Source organism: Ammospiza caudacuta, chromosome 1, assembly GCF_027887145.1.
Source record: "Ammospiza caudacuta isolate bAmmCau1 chromosome 1, bAmmCau1.pri, whole genome shotgun sequence".
In the NCBI taxonomy this organism is placed as follows: Eukaryota; Metazoa; Chordata; class Aves; order Passeriformes; family Passerellidae; genus Ammospiza; species Ammospiza caudacuta.
The window spans coordinates 108,635,244-108,656,560 of record NC_080593.1 but is presented as its reverse complement, the minus strand read 5'-3'; the positions used below and the strand labels follow the sequence as shown (position 1 = coordinate 108,656,560).

The window sequence follows — 21,317 nt, the reverse complement described above, 5'->3', positions numbered from 1 at the left end:
AATCCTCAAGCATTGCCCCTGGAAAGGAATGGAAGAATTATTTGATGTAGAGTGATCTTTCAAACATGCTTTTAATATTTTTTAAAAAGTTTTAGGTTAATACGAGTATGATCATTGAAGTATAGTTATCTACATTTAAAAGGAAAGATGCAAAAATTGTACAGCATATCTCTTGAAAAAAATATTTACAACTTTCCCTGTTTAGAGATGAGGTAATAGCATAGATGACTAGTCCGTTTATTATCTGGCCAGCATTTCTGCTTTGTCTTTTCCTGGTAACTCATAAATCTTTCAGCTTTTACCATAAATGTTTATCATTTTTCCTGTTTCCAGTTTTTTACAAGTTGCTTTGTCTGTGATCACCTTACAGTACAGGTTCTGCTGTACTGAGGAAGTTCAGCTGGCTGAGGCCTTTGCAAAAAAGGAAGAAATGGTGGGCAACCTCTTGAACTTAAAAAAAAAAAAAATGCTGTTCATGGCTGACCCTTATGACACTTTCCCATTTTTCTTGATCCTGGTTGTTGGTTTGTTGGATTGTTTTGAACATTTAATGATCCAGCTGCTGGCTTTTAGTAACTGAATTGTATCATTATTGGAGAAATCTGGTTGCATTTTATTAGAGAAAACATCATTGTTTATATTGTTGTCCTGTTCCTCCCTTGTAATTTTTCCTATTATTGTTTAGAATAACACCCAAGTCTGTCTCAGAAATAGACTTTAAAAGATTCCTGTGTTCAGAATAAAAGGAAAAAAATATCACAAACCTGTGGCAAAGCAGTGCAAATCTTTTCAGTAAATATTGGGCATGTGGGTTGACTGTGTTCATTTTACAGCATTCCTGTAATATTTTCTCCTTTCCTTTGACTCTTCAGATGCTCAATAATATGCAAATAATTTTACAATGGATACAAAAGTAACATTAAATATATTAAAATCTGCATTTTAATAAAATTGTCAATGTATAATACATATCCTGCAACTGAGAAAGAATGATAAAAAAGCAATAAAAAGTTAATATAGGCACAGAACTATTTAATAACTTCTAATGTTTTACAGTATGATAAAAATAAATGTGGTCTTGAAACTGTTGATATCAGTGTAAGAAATGTTCTAGTCTGAGTTCAGTGTTTTAGCTATTTAGGAGTAGCAGCCCTGCATTATTCATATGCATTTCCTAGCTCCTTTTTACTCTTGTGATTAAGCTTGTGGGCATGTTTCTTTCTCATTTCAGACGGAGTGGATGTTGAGGATGACCCCTCTTGCTCATGGCCAGCATCATCGCCTTCTAGCAAGGATCAGACTTCCCCGAGCCATGGAGAAGGCTGTGATTTTGGAGAAGAGGAAGGAGGCCCAGGTTTGCCCTATCCGTGCCAGTTCTGTGACAAGTCGTTCAGCCGCCTCAGCTACTTAAAGCACCACGAGCAGAGTCACAGTGACAAGCTCCCTTTCAAATGCACGTATTGCAGCCGCCTCTTCAAACACAAACGGAGCAGGGACCGCCACATAAAGCTTCACACGGGAGACAAGAAGTATCACTGCAGTGAGTGCGATGCGGCATTCTCAAGGAGCGACCATCTTAAAATTCACTTAAAGACTCATACGTCCAACAAGCCATATAAGTGTGCCATTTGTAGACGTGGGTTCCTGTCATCTAGTTCACTGCATGGACACATGCAGGTTCATGAGAGGAACAAAGATGGCTCCCAGTCCGCTTCCCGGATGGAGGACTGGAAAATGAAAGACACTCAGAAATGCAGTCAGTGCGAAGAAGGCTTTGATTTTCCTGAAGATCTTCAGAAGCACATTGCAGAATGTCACCCTGAGTGTTCCCCTAATGAAGACCGATCTGCTCTTCAGTGTGTTTACTGTCATGAACTCTTTGTAGAGGAGACGTCCCTAGTAAATCACATGGAGCAGGCTCATAATGGTGAGAAGAAGAATTCATGCAGCATTTGCTCTGAGAACTTTCACACTGTGGAGGAGCTGTACAGCCACATGGACAGTCACCAGCAGCCAGAGTCGTGCAACCACAGCAACAGCCCGTCTTTGGTAACTGTGGGGTACACATCAGTCTCTAGCACTACCCCAGATTCAAATCTCTCGGTGGATAGCTCAACAATGGTGGAAACGGCTCCTCCTATACCAAAAGGTCGTGGAAGGAAGCGGGCAGCTCAGCAAGTGCCAGATATCACTGGTCCTTCAAGTAAGCAGGCAAAAGTTACTTATAGCTGCATTTATTGCAACAAACAGTTGTTTTCCAGTCTTGCAGTTTTGCAGATACACCTGAAAACTATGCATTTAGATAAACCTGAACAAGCCCATATCTGTCAGTATTGTTTGGAGGTATTGCCATCTCTCTACAATCTGAATGAACATCTTAAGCAAGTCCATGAAGCTCCAGACCCAGCACTGATTGTTTCTACCATGCCAGCCATGGTCTACCAGTGCAACTTCTGCTCTGAAGTGTTCAATGACCTCAACACCCTTCAGGAACACATCCGATGTTCTCATGGATTTGCCAACCCTGCTGCTAAGGACAGTAATGCATTCTTTTGTCCCCATTGCTACATGGGATTTCTTACAGATTCTTCCCTGGAAGAGCATATTAGACAAGTCCATTGTGATCTTAGCAGTTCCCGTTTTGGTTCTCCTGTGCTCGGAACCCCAAAAGATCCAGTGGTGGAAGTGTATTCTTGTTCTTACTGTACTAATTCTCCAATATTTAATAGTGTTCTTAAACTGAACAAGCATATCAAGGAGAACCATAAGAACATTCCTTTGGCCCTGAATTACATCCACAATGGGAAAAAGTCCAGAGCCATGAGCCCATTATCTCCTGTAGCCATTGAGCAGACCTCTTTAAAGATGATGCAGGCAGTTGGAGGTGCTCCTCCTCGTCCTGCTGGGGAATACATTTGTAATCAGTGTGGTGCTAAGTATACTTCCTTGGATGGTTTTCAGACTCATTTGAAAACACACCTTGACACTGTCCTGCCAAAACTGACCTGCCCTCAGTGCAACAAGGAATTTCCAAATCAGGAGTCACTGCTGAAGCATGTTACCATTCATTTCATGATCACCTCAACCTACTACATCTGTGAAAGCTGTGACAAGCAGTTTACTTCTGTGGATGACTTGCAGAAACACCTACTAGACATGCATACATTCGTGTTCTTCCGCTGCACCTTGTGCCAAGAGGTTTTTGACTCCAAAGTCTCCATTCAGCTGCACTTGGCTGTGAAGCACAGCAATGAGAAGAAGGTATACAGATGTACATCTTGCAACTGGGATTTCCGCAATGAGACTGACCTACAGCTTCATGTGAAGCACAACCACCTGGAGAACCAAGGCAAAGTACACAAGTGCATCTTCTGTGGTGAATCCTTTGGTACAGAGGTGGAGCTGCAGTGTCACATCACTACGCACAGCAAGAAGTACAACTGCAAGTTCTGCAGCAAAGCTTTCCATGCAATCATCTTGCTGGAAAAGCACTTGAGGGAGAAACATTGTGTTTTTGAAACGAAAACTCCAAACTGTGGAACGAATGGGGCATCTGAGCAAGTTCAGAAAGAGGAAGTGGAACTCCAGACCTTGTTGACAAATAGCCAGGAGTCCCATAACAGCCACGATGGCAGTGAAGAAGATGTGGACACATCTGAGCCTATGTATGGCTGTGACATTTGTGGTGCAGCTTACACCATGGAGACTCTCCTGCAGAATCACCAGCTGCGAGACCACAACATTCGGCCTGGAGAAAGCGCCATAGTGAAGAAAAAGGCTGAGCTTATTAAAGGGAATTACAAGTGTAATGTGTGTTCTCGAACATTCTTCTCTGAAAATGGGCTTCGAGAGCACATGCAGACACACTTGGGACCAGTGAAACACTATATGTGCCCAATCTGTGGCGAGCGGTTTCCGTCTCTTCTGACTCTTACTGAACATAAGGTCACACATAGTAAGAGCCTGGACACTGGAAACTGCAGGATTTGCAAGATGCCCCTTCAGAGTGAGGAGGAATTTTTAGAGCATTGCCAAATGCACCCTGACCTGAGGAACTCCTTGACGGGGTTCCGCTGTGTGGTGTGCATGCAGACAGTGACCTCCACGCTGGAACTGAAAATCCATGGCACGTTCCATATGCAGAAAACTGGAAATGGTTCTGCTGTGCAGTCCACGGGACGTGCACAGCATCTCCAGAAACTGTACAAGTGTGCGTCTTGCCTGAAGGAATTCCGTTCAAAACAGGATTTAGTGAAACTTGACATCAACGGTCTGCCATATGGTCTGTGTGCTAGCTGTGTTAATCTCAGTAAAAGTGGTAGTCCGAGTGTCAACATCCCTTCAAGCAGTAACAGACAAGGCATGGGCCAAAATGAGAACTTGAGTTCCATTGAGAACAAAAGCAAGGCAGGGGGACTGAAGACTCGCTGTTCTAGTTGCAATGTAAAGTTTGAATCAGAAACTGAACTCCAAAACCATATTCAGTCAATCCACAGAGAGCTTGTTCCAGACAGCAACAGTACACAGCTGAAAACGCCTCAAGTATCTCCAATGCCTAGAATCAGCCCCTCCCAAACTGAAGAGGTAACCCTTTTTTCTTTGCTCTTGACACCTTCCATCCTTTTGGAAAAAAATCTCCCTTTTTTCAAGCTGTCTTGTCACTTGTCATGAAATGCTTAGGCTGATCCATGTTACATTTCCATCCACAGCCATTAGCTAGTAATTACCTGCTGCTTGATATGCCTTACATCTTGGATTGAATTTTGTGGAATAGGACTTATTCCAGTCTCCCTAGGATATTGTCTTCTGTATCACTGAGGAGACCTATCTTCATGCCAGCACAACTGAGATCTGGAATCTTATTCTAGCTCCCATATGCATTGGAATCCCCAGCTAGGAGTTGTGCTTACGGCAGAGAGCATTAATGACAGAGGAGTAGACACAGTGAGCCAAAATGCTGGCATAAGGGGTTGTTTTTTTAGAAAATATTTGTGAGCAACAAATTGAGGGTATTTTTGTTAATTGTGTTGTAGACTTTCATTTCTCCCTCTTCTAGCATATTTTGATTAAGTAGAAGTGCAACACTAGCCTAAGGTAAATTGAGAAATCAGTCCTTTGGATGCAATTTCTTTGGTTTTTCCTTTCCATTCCTGATGAAGAACATTTTGAAGTCACTGAAACACCTAGTGCCTAATGACTGAAATTCTGTCATGCAGCATAACTTAGAAAGTACATATCAAACTCTTGAAAGATGTAATCTGCTTCCTCAGTCACCAGTGACCAAGTAATGACACCTGTATGTGGGGAGGTGAGGGGGTCGTGTACTGAGGGAAGGGAATCTGTTTTATCTTCAGAAATGTTACCATTAGAATGACTTAGAGGTAATATTTAAGCATGGTATTTTGCATCTTATAATTCAGGAAGTCTAAAAACACAGCACAAGCAAATTTTAAGAAATAACAGCTTTTGTTTCAAGAAAGCTTTTAGCCTATAATGATACAAACATGGTGCAACCATGTTGTGAATTGCTGTGAATGTGTATGGATACCCTGTGGCTAGGGAGCTGCTGCTCCTCCATCACCTTCCTCACTCCCTGTTTGTGAGCCCATCTGTTGGGAAAGACATCTCTCAGCATGTTGTCCAGCAGTGTTGTGCAAACTGGAGGGCAGGAGGGAGGCAGAGAGGGAAGAGTGAGGATACACCAGCATATGCGGACCAAGAGGTAAGTATTGATGGAGCTTCTGAGAACATAGATGAAGATAGGCTGGGAGAAGGACACTGAGGTAGCACAGAACCTGGAGTGCCATGAAGAGAGAATTGGAGCTGAGAGTTCAGGATGAAGTACCAGGCAGGCTGCACCTCCCCAGGAAAGGCCCTGTGCTTTCCTAACTTTATCCCCAGTTTGCTCATTGGTGGTAGGGGACACCTGAGGATGGGGTGTGGTGTGGAATTTATGGAAGGCTGTAAGACTGTGAACCTGAGGTCTGAGGAAAAGCATCTTTTTAAAGAGGAGGGAAGAGGAGTGGCTCTCATTAGCTGTGTTTTAGGTCACTGATGATCTCACTGCTGCTCACTTGGAACAACAGGATTACCAGCTGCATGTTTTTGATAGGTTCAGAGTCATCCTGGTTTCTGTTTCTGTCATCTTGCATCGAGTGACTACATGAAATCCCTCTTCCCAGTCATGTTGGAAGCCAATTGCTGCTACCTCAAGCACAATCAGAATCATGTGTTAAGTCAGTTACCATGCTAAGATGCTACCAATTTGTCTTTCTCTTGCTTGTAAACTAGACAGAAAGAGATTTGAGAGTCCTTTGTGGTGGTATAAGATCAGTTACCTTCAGTATCATTAGTGAATCTTCCTGTACTTGGATCAGGCATAATCTGAGTTCTTAGTTACACTGCTAATTGGCATCATGTTCCTCTTCTTAATCCTTTTGATTTTTATATAAAAGTGTATCTAAGATGAAAAAGCTTTTTAAACTGCACATTTGTGAATAGCAGTTGTCTCCTTCAAATCACCATTTACCCCCCACCTCTATTCTGAGGATGTAAATTGAATTTTCAGTGTCTATGGTTCTGGTGTCCACATAGTAATGTAGACTTTCAGATTCTTTTCTCATGGGAAGAAAAAGCTATCAAATTCCTCATAGAGCATTGGTAGTTCTGGAAACCATAAATGCACATTTGTAAAATCCTGAAGGATAATTAATTTTTCTAGCAGATATCACTGGTTCGAATTCTAGTGATGCAAGCTATGTAGCAATGAGAATCAAAATTTAAAGTGGGAATGTACAGATGTTTAAAACTATAGATTAGATGTCCAGACTGAGGGAAGTAAAAACAATTAAAAAATGGATTTTTGAAATTTATTATTAGTCACTGGCTGTCATACTCCACTGGAAGGATGTTTCTTGAACTGAAGGGGATGTTGAAGGCAGCTACTTAAACATGCAATTTTGGGGAAATTTTCACCAAACAGTACTAATAATATCAAGGAGTGAAAGTTTCATTTGCATTATTGAGAGTCACATGATTTCAGATTTCAACCTATATATAAAGAGTATTTCACTCCTAAGGCAAGAAAAATAGGTATCTTGCATAAATGAGATGAGTTGTCAGATCATTAATATTGCTGAATACCCCTTTTTACTCAGTAAAAGATTTCAATTATAAGAATATTGGAAAATACCTTTTTAGGATAAGATATCACACTGGAGGTGTCACTTCTAGATTCTTTGCTGTGTATTCTCATGGTTGAACTACAAAATTTCCCTTTTTAGTCTGTTCTCAGTGATGTGATAGGGTGCAATTACCTTACCATAGTATAATGTCTTCAGCTGAGCTGTCACTTGCTGAGCTGACCCCACTTGCTGAGTGAAAAATGTTGACCTGAATCATCTCCACTGAAAGTTACCTTCTGGTTGGGATGGAAAATTATGACTAGTGCTCATCATTGGTTGCAATGAGTCAAGGAGCAGGTCAGAACTCATTAAGTCCATCACGCTGCTGAATGTAGTACCCCTAAGTTATCACACAGACTTAAACAGACAGATGAACAACAGGTTTTGAAAGAGCTCTAAAATGTGTAGATCTGCAAATTGATCTTTGAGCTTTAATGAGGTGCTGGATTCAGCTGGTTTTAGATTTCTTGTAAAGATCTTGAATCACTGCAAGCACACTTTTGGGCTAGGGTGATAACCTTAGTGATAGTTACTGTCTAAAAGCAGAGAACAAGATCTGGTGTGCTGGTGAATTGGGAAGTAGACCTTTTTCTGTCACTCATTTGCTTTGCTGACTTGGCCAAAACTGCTTGAACACCTCTGCTTCATTTTCCTTATTCAGAATATAAGATAGATATTTCCTGAAAAGTGTGTTTCCATGCTTATTTACAATACACTTTTTGTAAAACACTTGGAAGATGAAAATCTGTTCAAGAAAATCTGTGTGGCCTTGACTCTGTTCTTCTTCCTTATTATCCTGTCAGGCACCTAATGAAAGAACTCTTGACTCAGCAGAAATTGTGCCCTCACTTCTTAAGCTGCAAGACTTCTGTACTTGCTGAATCACACTGGCATAACAGTGCAATAAATTATATTGCCTGTTTCTTAGCTGGCAGGGAGGCGGGAATGGACTCCAGCTTCCACCCACAGTTTAATGTCTAAACCTAAATTATGGTAGAGCATCCACATGTGCAACTGTGCTCAGTTTGGGGTCCTGTTGGTGACTTTCAGAGTAGAAGCGTAATTGCTTCTGTATCACTTTGTTCCATGAATGTGAAGCTCATGTGAATACTGTATTACCTGTGGCAATGCAGACAGTCCTTCATTAATAATACAAGAATTCGCTGGGTTTTCTGGTCTTGAGGAGAGAAGGAGCAGCATGAGTACACAGCGAAATCACTTCAGGAGTGAAGATGCTTATTTAGGTGTGGCAACAGATTTGCAGAAACTCACTATTTCAGAGAATATCAAAAATGCTGGACAAAGGAGAGAGCTTGCAACTGTCACACCAGCTGGAGAGCAGAATCTGGGGCTGCTCTTCTGTCCTGTTGTGGTTGTGCAGAGCTGTATGCCAGGATGGGCATGTCACAGCAGGGGACACCGGGCATATCACAGCACTGTTCTGGAAGGAGCCATGAAAGTGCAGTCTGACTACGAGCTTTCAGAGATGTGGGTCACAAAATTCAGATACTGTGGAGAGCTGTTGGCTCCTTGAAACTCAACTTCTTCGACTTAAGATGAATCCAGAAATGGTATCACCCTGGGAGAAAGAACGGAGCTCAGGTAGGTATACTCTTTTATCATTACTTTTTTTTTGTCTTCATTTATTCATGGGCTCTGAATCTACCTTTATTCTCTTACTATTCTTCCCCCCACTTCTCAAAACATTGCCAGACCCACAAAGACAGAAAACAGGAACTGCCTTTTGAAGTAGCTGGTTTATTTCAACAGCATGCACTGGCAGTCAGAGGCAGAAAGATGAGAGAAAAGACTGTAAGCAACCCAGAAATGTTCCCAGATGCATGCTTTTGGCAGGGCAAGCAATAGCATTTTAGCAATATAAATCACAGTGCTTTTAACTGAAAAAATGCACTGAAATCTATACTCACACATTTAATTGAAATACATAAAGAAATTAAAATAATCCTCCTCATCAGCAATCCAAGCTGATCATTCTGACTACAGGATTTTTATGAATAAGCACATAAACTTGTAATGTAAACGTAAGTAGTGCCTTGGGTTTCCTGTCAGTGAATCCAGGCCCAGAACAAGTGATTTTCATGCCGTATTTTGGATCCAGGGATAAAAAAAGGTAAAGAAGGTTTGTTGCTGGCACAAAGATTTGGCTTTGAAATAGTTTGTGGAACTAATCTGTGACAAACATATTTTCTGCTTCTGGAGTTTCAAAATGAGTTCACTAAAAATACCAGTTTTGTCTTCTGGCATCATTTTTACACTGCTTTCAGGAAAGTATTATTTAAAGTGTGACCATATCTGTTCTTAGGAAGGGCTAGCCTGGGGCTTTTTGCCACAGTAGGCCACCTTCACTTTGCACTATGCTTTAATTTCTGCCAGTGCCACTACCATGAATTGGCTGATAAGGTCCAACTTAAGCATTTCTCTTCTCTTTGTCTGGTGGTGAGCTATCAGGATCCTCTTTGAATTTTACAAGGATAGTATTATTATCATGTTGCTGTAAATCCTACTAAAGTTAGGCTTCAAACGTCTCACCTCACACACACCATGAGTTCAGTCTGTGAAAGGAAGGCCATATGTTGGCTGGGAGCTGCTGAACAGAAGCAAGGTGGAAAATTGTAGTGAATTTTCTTAGTTTCCTGTCCACTGATCATTAAAATCTAATGCTGTTTGTCTGTCTTGTTATTTCTCAGAGGCTTCAGACGGGGAATTTGGAGAGGCGTCTTCTTCACACCTGTCGAAAACTTTGCAGGAGAGGATGAAAGAATAACATGTTCTCCAAAATTTTCAAGAGCACTAAACCAAGATTTCCTTAAAATCAACCGGGATTGGGGGGTGGAATGTGTGCTTGAAGAAACACAGAAGAACCATAGAGGGTCACAGGAATGTGGATGGAGTCCTTAAGGATCTCTGGAGAGGGCAGATGTAGATTCAGCAAAGGTTCATGGGACAAAACATCCATGAGCTGTATGCTCCCACAGCTCAGCTGTGCAGCCCACTGTCCTTTTGGGGTTTTTCCTGTACTTGTACCTGCTGGCCAACGGGCTGCTATGGAATGCCACAATTTCTGCACAGCCCCACAGGAAAATCACAGTAGTGATGAGTGTTTGTATTCTGATCTCAGAATTGGGTAGAAACTAGAAGAAATTTCACACAATTTTCCAGCCTGATCATCTTTAGGAACAAGATACAGAAAATCATTACATGTCTCTATTTGTCTGCTGGTTTGCAGACCTCTAGAGGATTTTCTCAATTCTACCTCTTATTTTTGGACTACTCTTGGCCAATTTCAGGGAAAAAATTCATAGATTAACAGTAATCTCAAAGCCTATGAAGTTGTTACAATATTTGGGAAGACAGGTGACCCAGCAGGCAACAGAATCCAAATAGGAGAGAGGCCTTTAAGAGTCCAAACAAGGAAGATGGCTGTAGCTGAAGTTTATACCTGTTTTATATGCAAAAGTCAAGTGAACACAAGACATGAAGCTATAGGAGGAAACTATGATCTGCTCTTTGTGAGACTCACAGGCCAGCTTCTTAAGTGACTGTACATGAGAACTGTTTTTCACTACTCCTCAATAAAGTTGTTATATATGATGTGGATTTTTCTGTCTCATACAACAAAGATAACACCCAGATTTGTTACTCTGTCATGAGGGAAATAAAATGGGCTAACCATTAATTTAAAATGGGTATGTAGCCCCAGTACTGCTTGTTTCAGGAAGTTATACAAAATGAACATAAGAAAACCACCTGACATGTACTATCTTAATAAAGGATATTGTTCTTTGACCTGCCAGAGCTCTGTGATAGCAGATAGTTGATTTTATGCCCGGTGGTTCAAAATTGAGAGATACCTTTTTGTCCTGCCAAAGCCATATTTTGTTAATACTGTTTCCTGCACTGTATTACAAAATATTGGATAAATATGACCTTTACTATTTTATACAGCATATTTTGCTGAGTATGACAGCAGAGATTTGTCCCTTGCTAACATCCACCGTGTGACATTCTAGGACAAGAAGCAGAGGAGACAAATGGACACAAAGGAGGTTCCCTTTGAACATCAGGAAACATTTCCAGGGCAAACCAAGCCCTGGCAGAGGTTACCCAGACAGGTTGTGTATCCCTTTGAGATACTCACAAGTCATCTGGATGTGGTCTGGCTCTAGGTGACCCTTCTGAAACAGGAGGACTTGACCAGAGAGTCCCCAGAGATCAACCTCAGCCATTTTGTTCTTCTGCGGTTTCTGCCCATCTTTGGGCCCTACTAGATGTATGTTGTCGTTACCCTGTTGTTCCTTGGTGGATAAACCTTTGTTGCTGGTATATGGCTCCATAAGTCAGTGAATGAAAGAGCAGGGCCCTTCCTGATACTGAGCATCTCAGTTTAGTCCTACCAATAATAATGTGCACTTCTAGGAATTATTTTTAATGCCTGTGAAATGCCTTTGAAGAGTATCTTAGAAGTACTGCCACTTAGAAGTGCAGCCATTTCAAAGTGACTTTCTGCTTGTGTACTCAAAACCAAGGTGGGAGGTAGGAGAGAATGGAGCTATTTATCCCCTTTGATTATATGTACACAGTTTTGGTGTCCTCTGTTGGGACACATTTCCTCTGGTTTTTGCTTATTATTCAGATGTTTCACAGCATTCTGTCTGTAAAAAGGTACATCTAATGGCTTTTCATATCTGAAAGGCCACCTCTTTCTCTCTACATTTTCCAGTAGGAAACAGGGTGGTTCACCAACAAAGAATGATCTGAAACTTTAAGTTTCCATATTTTCTTCTGTGTTTGCTTTACCACTGCTACAACAGTCCTCTTGGTTTCTGATCTGATGGCTGGAATAGGTTTAGGGCCAACATATAGGAACATGGCTGTCTGCTTACGAATCCTTGCAACCATCCCTGACAGTGATCAACTTGTAATTGATCCTGTTCTGCCTCTTGGTGCTTCTCTCACAGGACTAGGCAGGGAATGTCTGCATCACCTGGTGATTTTCCCAAACTATCAGTCTTAACCATAGTTCCTCATTTCTCATATGCTCTCTGCTTCACAGCTGGTTTGTATGATGGTGGTTGAGTGGTTGAAGTCCTTCAAACCTAGAAGTATGGCATTCTGCTTCTCAAACAAATTCTGCAATTCTTTTTTTTAGATAGACAAATGGTAGACTGAAGCCCCATGTAAAAAGACATTAACTTTTTACAGGATGTACCTAAGAGGAGCTGCTGGTATTTTAAGAATTAATGTGAAAGTAAAAGATTATGAAATAAGACAGAGGCAATTCTGCGAAGTTCCCTTAATTCCCTTAGAGGAGAGCAAGTATTTCTTCACAGGAAAAAAGCCAGTTAGACACAAATCGTTGTGGATAGTGTTGAAGAGTGGCTGAGCAGAGTGCTTGTTTTGCTGGTACACCACTTCCTTGGGCAGCTGCAGTGCCCCAGAGGAGGTTTTTCAGCTGGGCACACAGTCAAGCGTCATTGCAGTGTCAGCAGCTGTGTGCCAGCTCAGATGCTACCAGCGTATTTGTTCACATTGATGTGGCCTAAGTGTACCCATGGAGGGTAGAACCAAAATCACAGCAATATGATTGCAGGACTCTCTTCATGCTATATTTTGTAGTGCCTTTTTAAAACCCCGGTCTTGCCCATGTTATCATGTGAAGCCCTCATTTGTGAAGTCCCATTGACTTCCCCAAGTGCAGAGCTAATTGCGTGAGAAGGATCTAAGGGGTTTACTCCTTCTCTTGATACTTCAATGAAAATTAATTTCTTATATATTATGTATGAGCAATATATTTCTGTTTGTACATTAATATTAATGTTGCATATTTTTGAGCACAAGTTCTATTCTGTAGGATTAAATTATTTTGGTAAGTAATAGTGCAGAATCCAGTTTGAGTTAAAAGTGGACAAGTAAGGGTAGGGGGAGGGTCCTGAGTCACACTTTAGAAAGTGAAATTAATCAGCATTAATTCTCCACAGAGCAGGAGAAAAGCAGTTGTAGTGTTTAAATTAAAAAAAAAAAAAAAAAGGTATAAAAAAAGCTCCTGATTTTGCCTTTCTGTTAAAATCCAGAGAGCTTTTACAAAATCTGTGATGGAGAAAAGAGACAAGAGTATTCTCTTGTGCATACTTGCAAACTATTAATTTTATTGGCCTACATCTGTTGCTGATTGTTGGTGAAGAAAGTAGTGGCTTTATTGAATGACAGTCTGTCTCAGTATGCCTTTTTTAAAAAAACAAAGCAAAAAACCCAACTTTAAAAGGGAAAAAATATCAGCTTACCCAGAATATCAGCTTTTTGAGTCTCAGACCTGCCAAGTCAAACTCTATTGCCTTTGCTTTGATGCCACTTCCTCTGCAGAATTATCAGTGTCATGTTGGTCATAGTTCTCCCTCAATGTCCATGGCCACACTGACACGGATGCTGAGTGTTGGGATGCTTCTGGATGGGTTAACAGCTCTAGGGCTTCAGAGGGTCTCAATGGCTTTGGTTTTAAGTGCAATATAAGAGGACAGAAAGGGGTGGGGATGCTGACAGAAAGTTCAGTTGCTGACACAGCTCTAAATTCCTGAGCACTGCTCAGCAGATACCTGTGCATTGCTCGGAGACTCAGCCTCACCCAGGATCAGGCCCTCACACAGAAAGACAGAAAGAACTGTATTTGCTTTTTAGATCCCAAATCAAGTTCACTGTACTTTAAGCTGTTTGTATTCATAAATTATATAAGCCTAATATGAAGTAATTGAGAGAGAAAATAAATATACAACCTTGTGCTGCCAGGTTTTAGAGTTACTTTTCTGACAGGTATTTCACTTCAATACTGAGTTTGAAAGGCCTAGAGAGAGTTAAAGGATTAGAGATCTCAAAGGGAAGAGATGCAGTTTTTAAATGTGGCAAGATGTATTTTTTTCTGTGTGGGGATGTGAGACATTGCAAGCTAATGCTCTTCGTCAGCTAGGGGAGGAAAAGGTTTGTAACTAAGAGACACTGAAGACAGACATGATTAAATACAGACTTCAGAAAGAAGGTGAAAGACAGAACAGCAGAGCATGAATTCAAGCAGAATAGAGAAGTAAGGACTGCTAACATTAACATTTGTATTTCTGACTCAATATATTTTGTGTATGCAATAAGTAACCATAATGAAAGAAATGAGGAAAAATAATGTTTCTTTCCATTTTTCATTTTGCTTACCTTATGGGATTGGTTGTTTTCTTTCCACAGGCATGTACACTTGGACTCTGTTATAATTTAGGCCCTGATAAGCAAAAACAGAACAGAAGAATACTCATAAAATCTCCATGAACATGTTTTTAAAAGTAATCAGGAAATACTAATTAATGGGGTTTGTGTGAGCAATTACAAGAGTTGGTGATTAGTCAATTAAAAAGAAAAAAGGAAGATGACAGTGCCCCATAAGCAAGATAAATAACTAACTATGCAGTGAAACTGGCTAACATATGCTTAGTTTTCTAAGAGCTTAAGGTTGACAAAACAAACATCCAGGAAGGTAAGAAAGAAATCCTTAATTAAGGTACTGTCAAAATTAATCTGAACTGTGATGAAAAAATGGCTAAATGGACAAAGCTAGGATGGTGGTTGCTCTTGAGTATCACGAAGGGCCAAGCACACTGTTAATGCTTAATAAAATAATGATGTAAAAAAATCAGCTGGCAGCATTAGGAGTTAGCACTGGCAAATTGCTGTAGTTAGTGTGCAAGTTTTAACTTGTTATTTTCATATGATTTTTAGATGCTGTTCACTTTCTCTTGTCAGGTTATTTTTCTGTCAGTTTAAAAGGTTGGATTAACTCCACCCTTTAGGTGAGGGAAACTGAGTGAATGACTGATGGGAGAAGGGAATTAGACGATGTGAGAAGTGTGGTATCACTCTTTTTTGGCAACAGCAGGTTGTCTCAGCTCTGTTATTGATCCACACACTCAGTCTGTGCTAAAACTGAGGGGATAAAGCCTTGAAAGTCCCCTTCAGTAGTGTGACAAGGGCAAATAATGTAATCAGGTGTAAACAGGAGGTTATCAGTGGGGTAACAGGTACACATCAAACCCATTTTTGATCAGGCGAGGAAGAGAAGTGTGAAAGGAGTATAGAACAAACTAGGGATGCCTCCAAGCCTGAGACTGTAGATGCCATGCATTAGAAGCTATAAGTGATATTTTGGTTATTTCATATAGGGAATAGGTATTCAGTTAAAAGGGGCATGGGTACAGGAGATCCAGAAATGGTATATGTAATCAAGGAAACCAGAACTGTTAAACAAATGCATTGTCGTTGAGCTAGTGGCATCTCCTCCCCATGGAGAAGAATAAAGTACAGATTAGAAGTAATATAATGGAGTATAATACACAATAAAGTACTTGCAGAAATATCCATTCCAAAATTCTCAGTGAAAGCAGCTGAAGATAAAAGGAAACATTAAGCGGATAAACTTGCAGTCTTTAAGAAGAAGCATCAACAACCTGAGAAAAGACCACTAAACAAACATTTAACAGGGAATATAAGGCTTATGAATGAAGTTACTGGTTTGTGAGCTTGATTTAAACAGTGAGGAACAGAAGAGGAAGGCTAATCAAAGACACGATAGAAGAAAGTTTGGATTTAATGAAGGATGGAGGGCAAAGGTTCACAGAAGGAGGATCACGCTTAAAATTTTCAATAAAGAGTATTTTTAGAGAATAGCCACAAGTGCTGACAGAGAAGCCTATAAACATGATTTACCAGGATTTTAGCAAAGCTTTTGAAATGGTATAGCACAAAAGACTAATCTGTTGGGTGAATAAGTATGGCATAGGGAGAGATACTTTCTTTGATTAAAAAAGAAAAGAAACACGATCTTGGGTACAAAAAGCATGAGAGTCTTGTGAATTGAGGCAGGTTGGTTTGGAGGGGTGTAAATAATGGAAAGCCTTAAGAATCATTATTTGCACGAATTTTGTTGAACTTATGCAGCATATCAGTAGGCTGGAAGAAAGAATAAGTAGTAAGGTGATGAAATTCCCTGATAGTATAAAACTGGGGAAATGGCATACTGAATGATTTTGACAAGGAGGTGGAGCATGAGCCAATAAGTAGCATATGCAGTTCATTTTCAAGTAATATAATGAAGCTAGGGAATAGGAAAAAAAAGAATGTATCAGTACCTCAGACAGTCAGAGGGCACAAAAGTGTACACAGAAGTATTTTCTGCATACTTTTGAAGCACTTCTGAATAGAACTGTAAATCCTCTAGCAGAGTTGTTATTAGTTGTTTTGCTTTATTTATAAAAGCAAAGCAAATAAAATTCTGTTCACAGAATTGAAGTGCCAATTGAAAATTTGTTTTCCTGGACTGTTTATAAAAGCAGCAAAGTCTCATTTTGCATGACATGGACACACTCGGCACCTTTATAGAAAAGAAATTCAGAAAACTGCAGAGGGGTAAGTGAGGATTGGGACAATAATTAAAGGTCTAGGTGACATTAATTATTCAAAAGTTTAGGGAGACACATGCATATGCCCAATCCAGAGGTCTTTAAATGAATTCACAGGGAAGATTTGAATGCTGGAAGCCTTTAAAATGGTTGTGAAAACAGGAATGCAACAGGCACCCAATGGTCTTTTGAGACATTTGTTCAAGCAGTTATTCTTGTACAGTGATTTTGAATGGCCCCAGGAATGACTTGGGCCTCAGATTTACACTCAGCATTGAGGAGACAAATTGGCACTTAGGTTCTTGACAGGAGGGGGTTCAGTGAAGGATTATGGGCTTGCTGATTAGAGAGTTTTTATTAAAAGATGAGGTGATAATAATAACAATAATAGTAGTAGGGAAAAGTTAAACCACGTTCTTAATCACGTGTGCCTTTCTCCTCTGGAACAAATCCTTGGGATTTTTTGCAAGACAGCAGTTTTGAACACTTTGCATCTTCTCCATTTACTGAACTGGTCCTGTCTGAGTCCATGCAGGAATGTACTGGCAAGAGCATTCTCTGACCCACCCTTGCTGATTTGAAATTTCTCTCTTACAGGAAATATGTGTCAGCTTTTTTCTGTGTTTGTAGGGAAAAATGACAATTTTGTCATTCTTCTGTCTCCTCAGGAGACTGACAGGTATCCTTTGGGAAAAGCAGCTGTGGCAGGTTAGGGTGTAAGTGCCTTAACTGACCACTCTTCATTGTGTGGCATGGATATGCTGAGGGCAATGAGCTGCAGCAGCAGGGCCTGGATGCCTGCTCAGTCCTGCTGAGTCCTCCACACGCTGGTGGCTTGGGCAGAGGGGCGAGGGAGCTTAGCAAGAGTTCCCTGCTGCAAACAGCTGGAGCAGGACAAGGCAAGGATGGCTGTCACTGCCCTGAGCTCCTTTCTGTTTAGAGCCATCTTGCTCTGCAAAGGCTGGAGATACTCAAGAGAAATTCTAATGCCTCCTTGAGTCACAGTCCAATTCTCCTCCTGTGGTGTGTCACACAAGTGCTGCAAGGCTTCTGTACTTCCTATCCAGGCAAGGGGCATGGAACTGCAATACCTCAGGGTTCTTTTCTGTCTTATTCCCCCAAGTTTCCCCCTTTTGGGAACACAGTGTGAGGAGGGGCTGGGTCTCCCCCCAGATCTCACCCTAGTAGGGAATTGGGATCAGCCGTGAAGCACATCAGGACCCAGGAACTCCTGCGAGCAGTTACGTGTCCCATGGTTCTGACAAAGCTTGTGAGACTAATATGCAACTTGCAGCAAAAGAGACTTCCTAAGAATGTGAAACATATGGAAATAAGTATGTGGGTTTTGTTCAACATGGTGTTAAAATGACTGGGTTTGATCACTTTGAAAATCTAGGAGTAAATGGAATTTACTGAGTATGCTTTTAAAATGAAAACTTAATCATGCACAAGTTTAGACACTTTGAGATGAGTGTTTATTGAGCTAATAAAAGTTGATGTCAACATTTTAGAGTATGCTTGGAAACAAAAAAGAACTAGTGCTTGATCAAGCAGCAGTCACATAAACAATCTTCTCTTCATGATAAAAAGAAAAACTCTGTGTGTGATTCTGCAAATATGTCAGATCATTTTGAACAGGCTAGTAAGTGCTAGTAAATTATTATTTTTTGTTGTTGTCAAATCACTTTACTTTTTAGCATTTGACTTCAAAAAATCCCCAACCTTTGTGTGTGTTGTCTTTATGTACATCAGTCATAATTTTGCTGACAATTCTTGACATGCACTCTGCATTGCTCTGCTAACAAGAGAAAAGACCAGCCATTACATTTATGTTTCTTTGTTTTTCAACAAAGTCACATATCAGGAATAATGCTAGGGGTATGCTAATAAACAATACATAGTGGCAGTCATCAGGGAGTAAGAAATATTTTCTAACTAGTTCTAAAGGGAAACAATGTTTTTAAAAAAGGGAGAGTGATTGTTATTTATGCAATATTGTTGTTCTATATGTCAGCATCAAAAAGCATCTTGTAAAGAGCTTAGCATAATAAATCGTTGATTTTGACTGTCATTATTTAGAGGTCTTTGCTAGATCCAGATGTAGTGCAGTAAGGTTAAATTTAACAACATATAATAGGAAATCCTTAGACTGAATCTGATTTTCTACCAATGATACCAGAATTGTCACAAGGACAAAAAAAGAGAAAAAGTATTTTATCTTTAAAATCAGCTGTCTTTACCAATAGTAACAGTAACACTAAGTCAAAGCAGATGTGGTTTCTTGGTGCCCATTGATTTTTGGTTGTCTACATAATGATTTAACTTGCTTAAATTTTGAAAAACTAAGGTTAATTTAAAAATAGCAAAAAAGGCTTATCGTTGTTTCCACCATGAAGAGACACAGCACATTTTATTGTCATCGCTAAAATTAAAATATCCTCTGTGTATGTGAAGCAATGGGAGATTTGTAAAGAGGAGCCCACAGGAACACTTAATTTCAGAGTTGACTTTGATTAGTCACTAATTTTTCAGTTAACTTGGTAAGGCAAAAAATCATATGCTTGAAAGTCTTTATATTCCTGCCTACAGGCTTGAAGTAGAAAGATACTTAATAGATGGCCACTTTGTCTGTCAGGGACTGAGCATCTAAATTTAGATGCTGATAAAAAATCCAGCAAGTTTTTATTACTGTTTGGAGTCAGGTGAAAAAAGCCAACACCTTTAAAAAATATAATCGATAATGCCAGCTGCATAAAACTCTTCACAAGTTAAACATATACAAGAGAGGCTGTATTTTTGATGCACGTTATCCAGTGAACCCTATTTCTTCTCCAACTAATATATGGGAAATCTGCAATTTAATACATCTGTGTCAGCTTCTTGTGACTTTACATTCTTTAAAAAATATGTGTTTTTCTGTGTTTTTTTCTTCTTATTTTTGCTGATGTAGGCAAGGTGCCTGTGGCTGTACAGAAAGATCTGTGTCTCTTGAGTTACTGCCTTGATGTGGCAGTTCAGGGCTTACCTTGACAATATTGCATCTTCAAAACAAGAATTGAGCTCTTCAGGACCGTTACCTTAGGACTTGAGTCCTTGATACTACAATTATGCTGTTGAATAATGTTATAAATCTGGCTTGTCTCATTAGATGCCTGGATAACTGCAGATTTTAAGTCTTATGAGGGAAAAAACAACTTTACTTTGAATACACTCTTAGTTTTCACTTTTAAAACAATGCTTTCCAATATCAACTCTCTGGCCATTTCAGATCAAGAAAATAATAAAAGAAAATGCAGTTACATTTTTAGGATGTTGAAATGTCTTGGATAAGTTATATACCTTGTAGAAAAGGGAAAGAGCAGATCTTTTGTGAAAGACACCAAGACAGAAATTAAAAACGTGTTCTGTGCACCGAATTGAGCAGAGTAATAATGCATTTTCTAGTTTATAATGAAATTTGAGCTGTATACACCATGATTTTTAAGTAAGTCAAGCCCAATCTAATGTGGCCAGAAGGCATGGTCTCTGGCTAGTTTCCAGTCAAGCTTCCCATTTTAGTACAGGCTTGCCAGTAGATATTATTGAAGCAAATGCCCTGATATAGGGACTTTTTGTCCAGACTAGCTGGGAGGTTTTCCTCCTTGAAAAATGGCAGTCTGATGGATCATTTAAAATGTGTGGTGCAGAGGAGATTCTGCAGCCTCACTGAAAATGAGAGAAACATATTTCTCATTTCTGTGTTCTTTTCCTGCCTTCTTCCTTGTTCTGTAATGGATCTAATCCATTGGTGTAAAATGAAGGATCCACATTGATTTCAGTGTTGTTTGGCTTACATCCCATACATCCATGTTCCATTTTGCCTTCCATGAGTGTGAAACTAATGTTTTAGCAATACTGATGTGTTCATGTAGTTAGGAAGTTGACAACAATCTCTACCAAGTTTCAGAAAACTCAAATGAAAGGTACTACATAACCTGCAGAGTGTTATTGTTTTAATATTAATAATTAAGCCTTAATGAAAGCATTGATGGAGAGCTTTAAATGACTACTGTGAACTTGGTATTTTGAGTTATAATGAAATCATTACAATTGTATGTTTGAGTTAATTTTATCTACCCTTGTTCCTTTAGAAGAAGACCTACCAGTGCATCAAATGTCAGATGGTTTTCTACAATGAGTGGGATATCCAAGTTCATGTTGCAAACCACATGATTGGTAAGTGAGCACTAAAATTTCTCAAAGACAAATAGCCATTTTTCTTACTTATTATCACCATTGTCTCTAAAATTAAACAGAGTTAAGGAGAAATTAATTGTGGATCCATCAATGATTAACCTAGGCATGATTGATTTTTTTATTCATATTATTAGACTAGATAAAGCATTAGCATATTTTATTTTCTGCAAGGGCTAGTTTAGACTTCTGCAGAGAATTATATATCCACTGCCAGTCAAAACACAGGTGATTAGCAAATTAAACTTCTAATCATTTTTGCATTATTGAAAACAAACTAACAGGAATGGTTAATGAACTGGATGTTAGCTTTCCGTAGAGTTTTAGACAGGTTTTAATTTCAGAAGTTATTATGGTAATGACACTACTGTGTACTTCTCAAGCACCTCAGTACCAAAATCAAAACTGGTGAGTTTTTGTCATTAGGAAACATAAATAATTCAAATGGCCA

The 21,317-nt window shown here is 39.7% G+C and overlaps 1 protein-coding gene across 6 annotated transcripts in view; it reads left to right on the top strand.

Moving 5' to 3' along the window:
* The window catches only part of ZNF521 (zinc finger protein 521), a 230,747-nt gene that overhangs the window by 91,679 nt on the left and 117,751 nt on the right, over positions 1-21,317 (top strand). For all 6 annotated transcript variants that reach the window (XM_058809531.1, XM_058809499.1, XM_058809515.1 and 3 more), the window contains 2 exons: positions 1,232-4,584; positions 20,764-20,848. In XM_058809531.1, the coding sequence (XP_058665514.1) occupies positions 1,232-4,584; positions 20,764-20,848 (3,438 nt within the window). The remainder of the gene's footprint in view (positions 1-1,231; positions 4,585-20,763; positions 20,849-21,317) is intronic.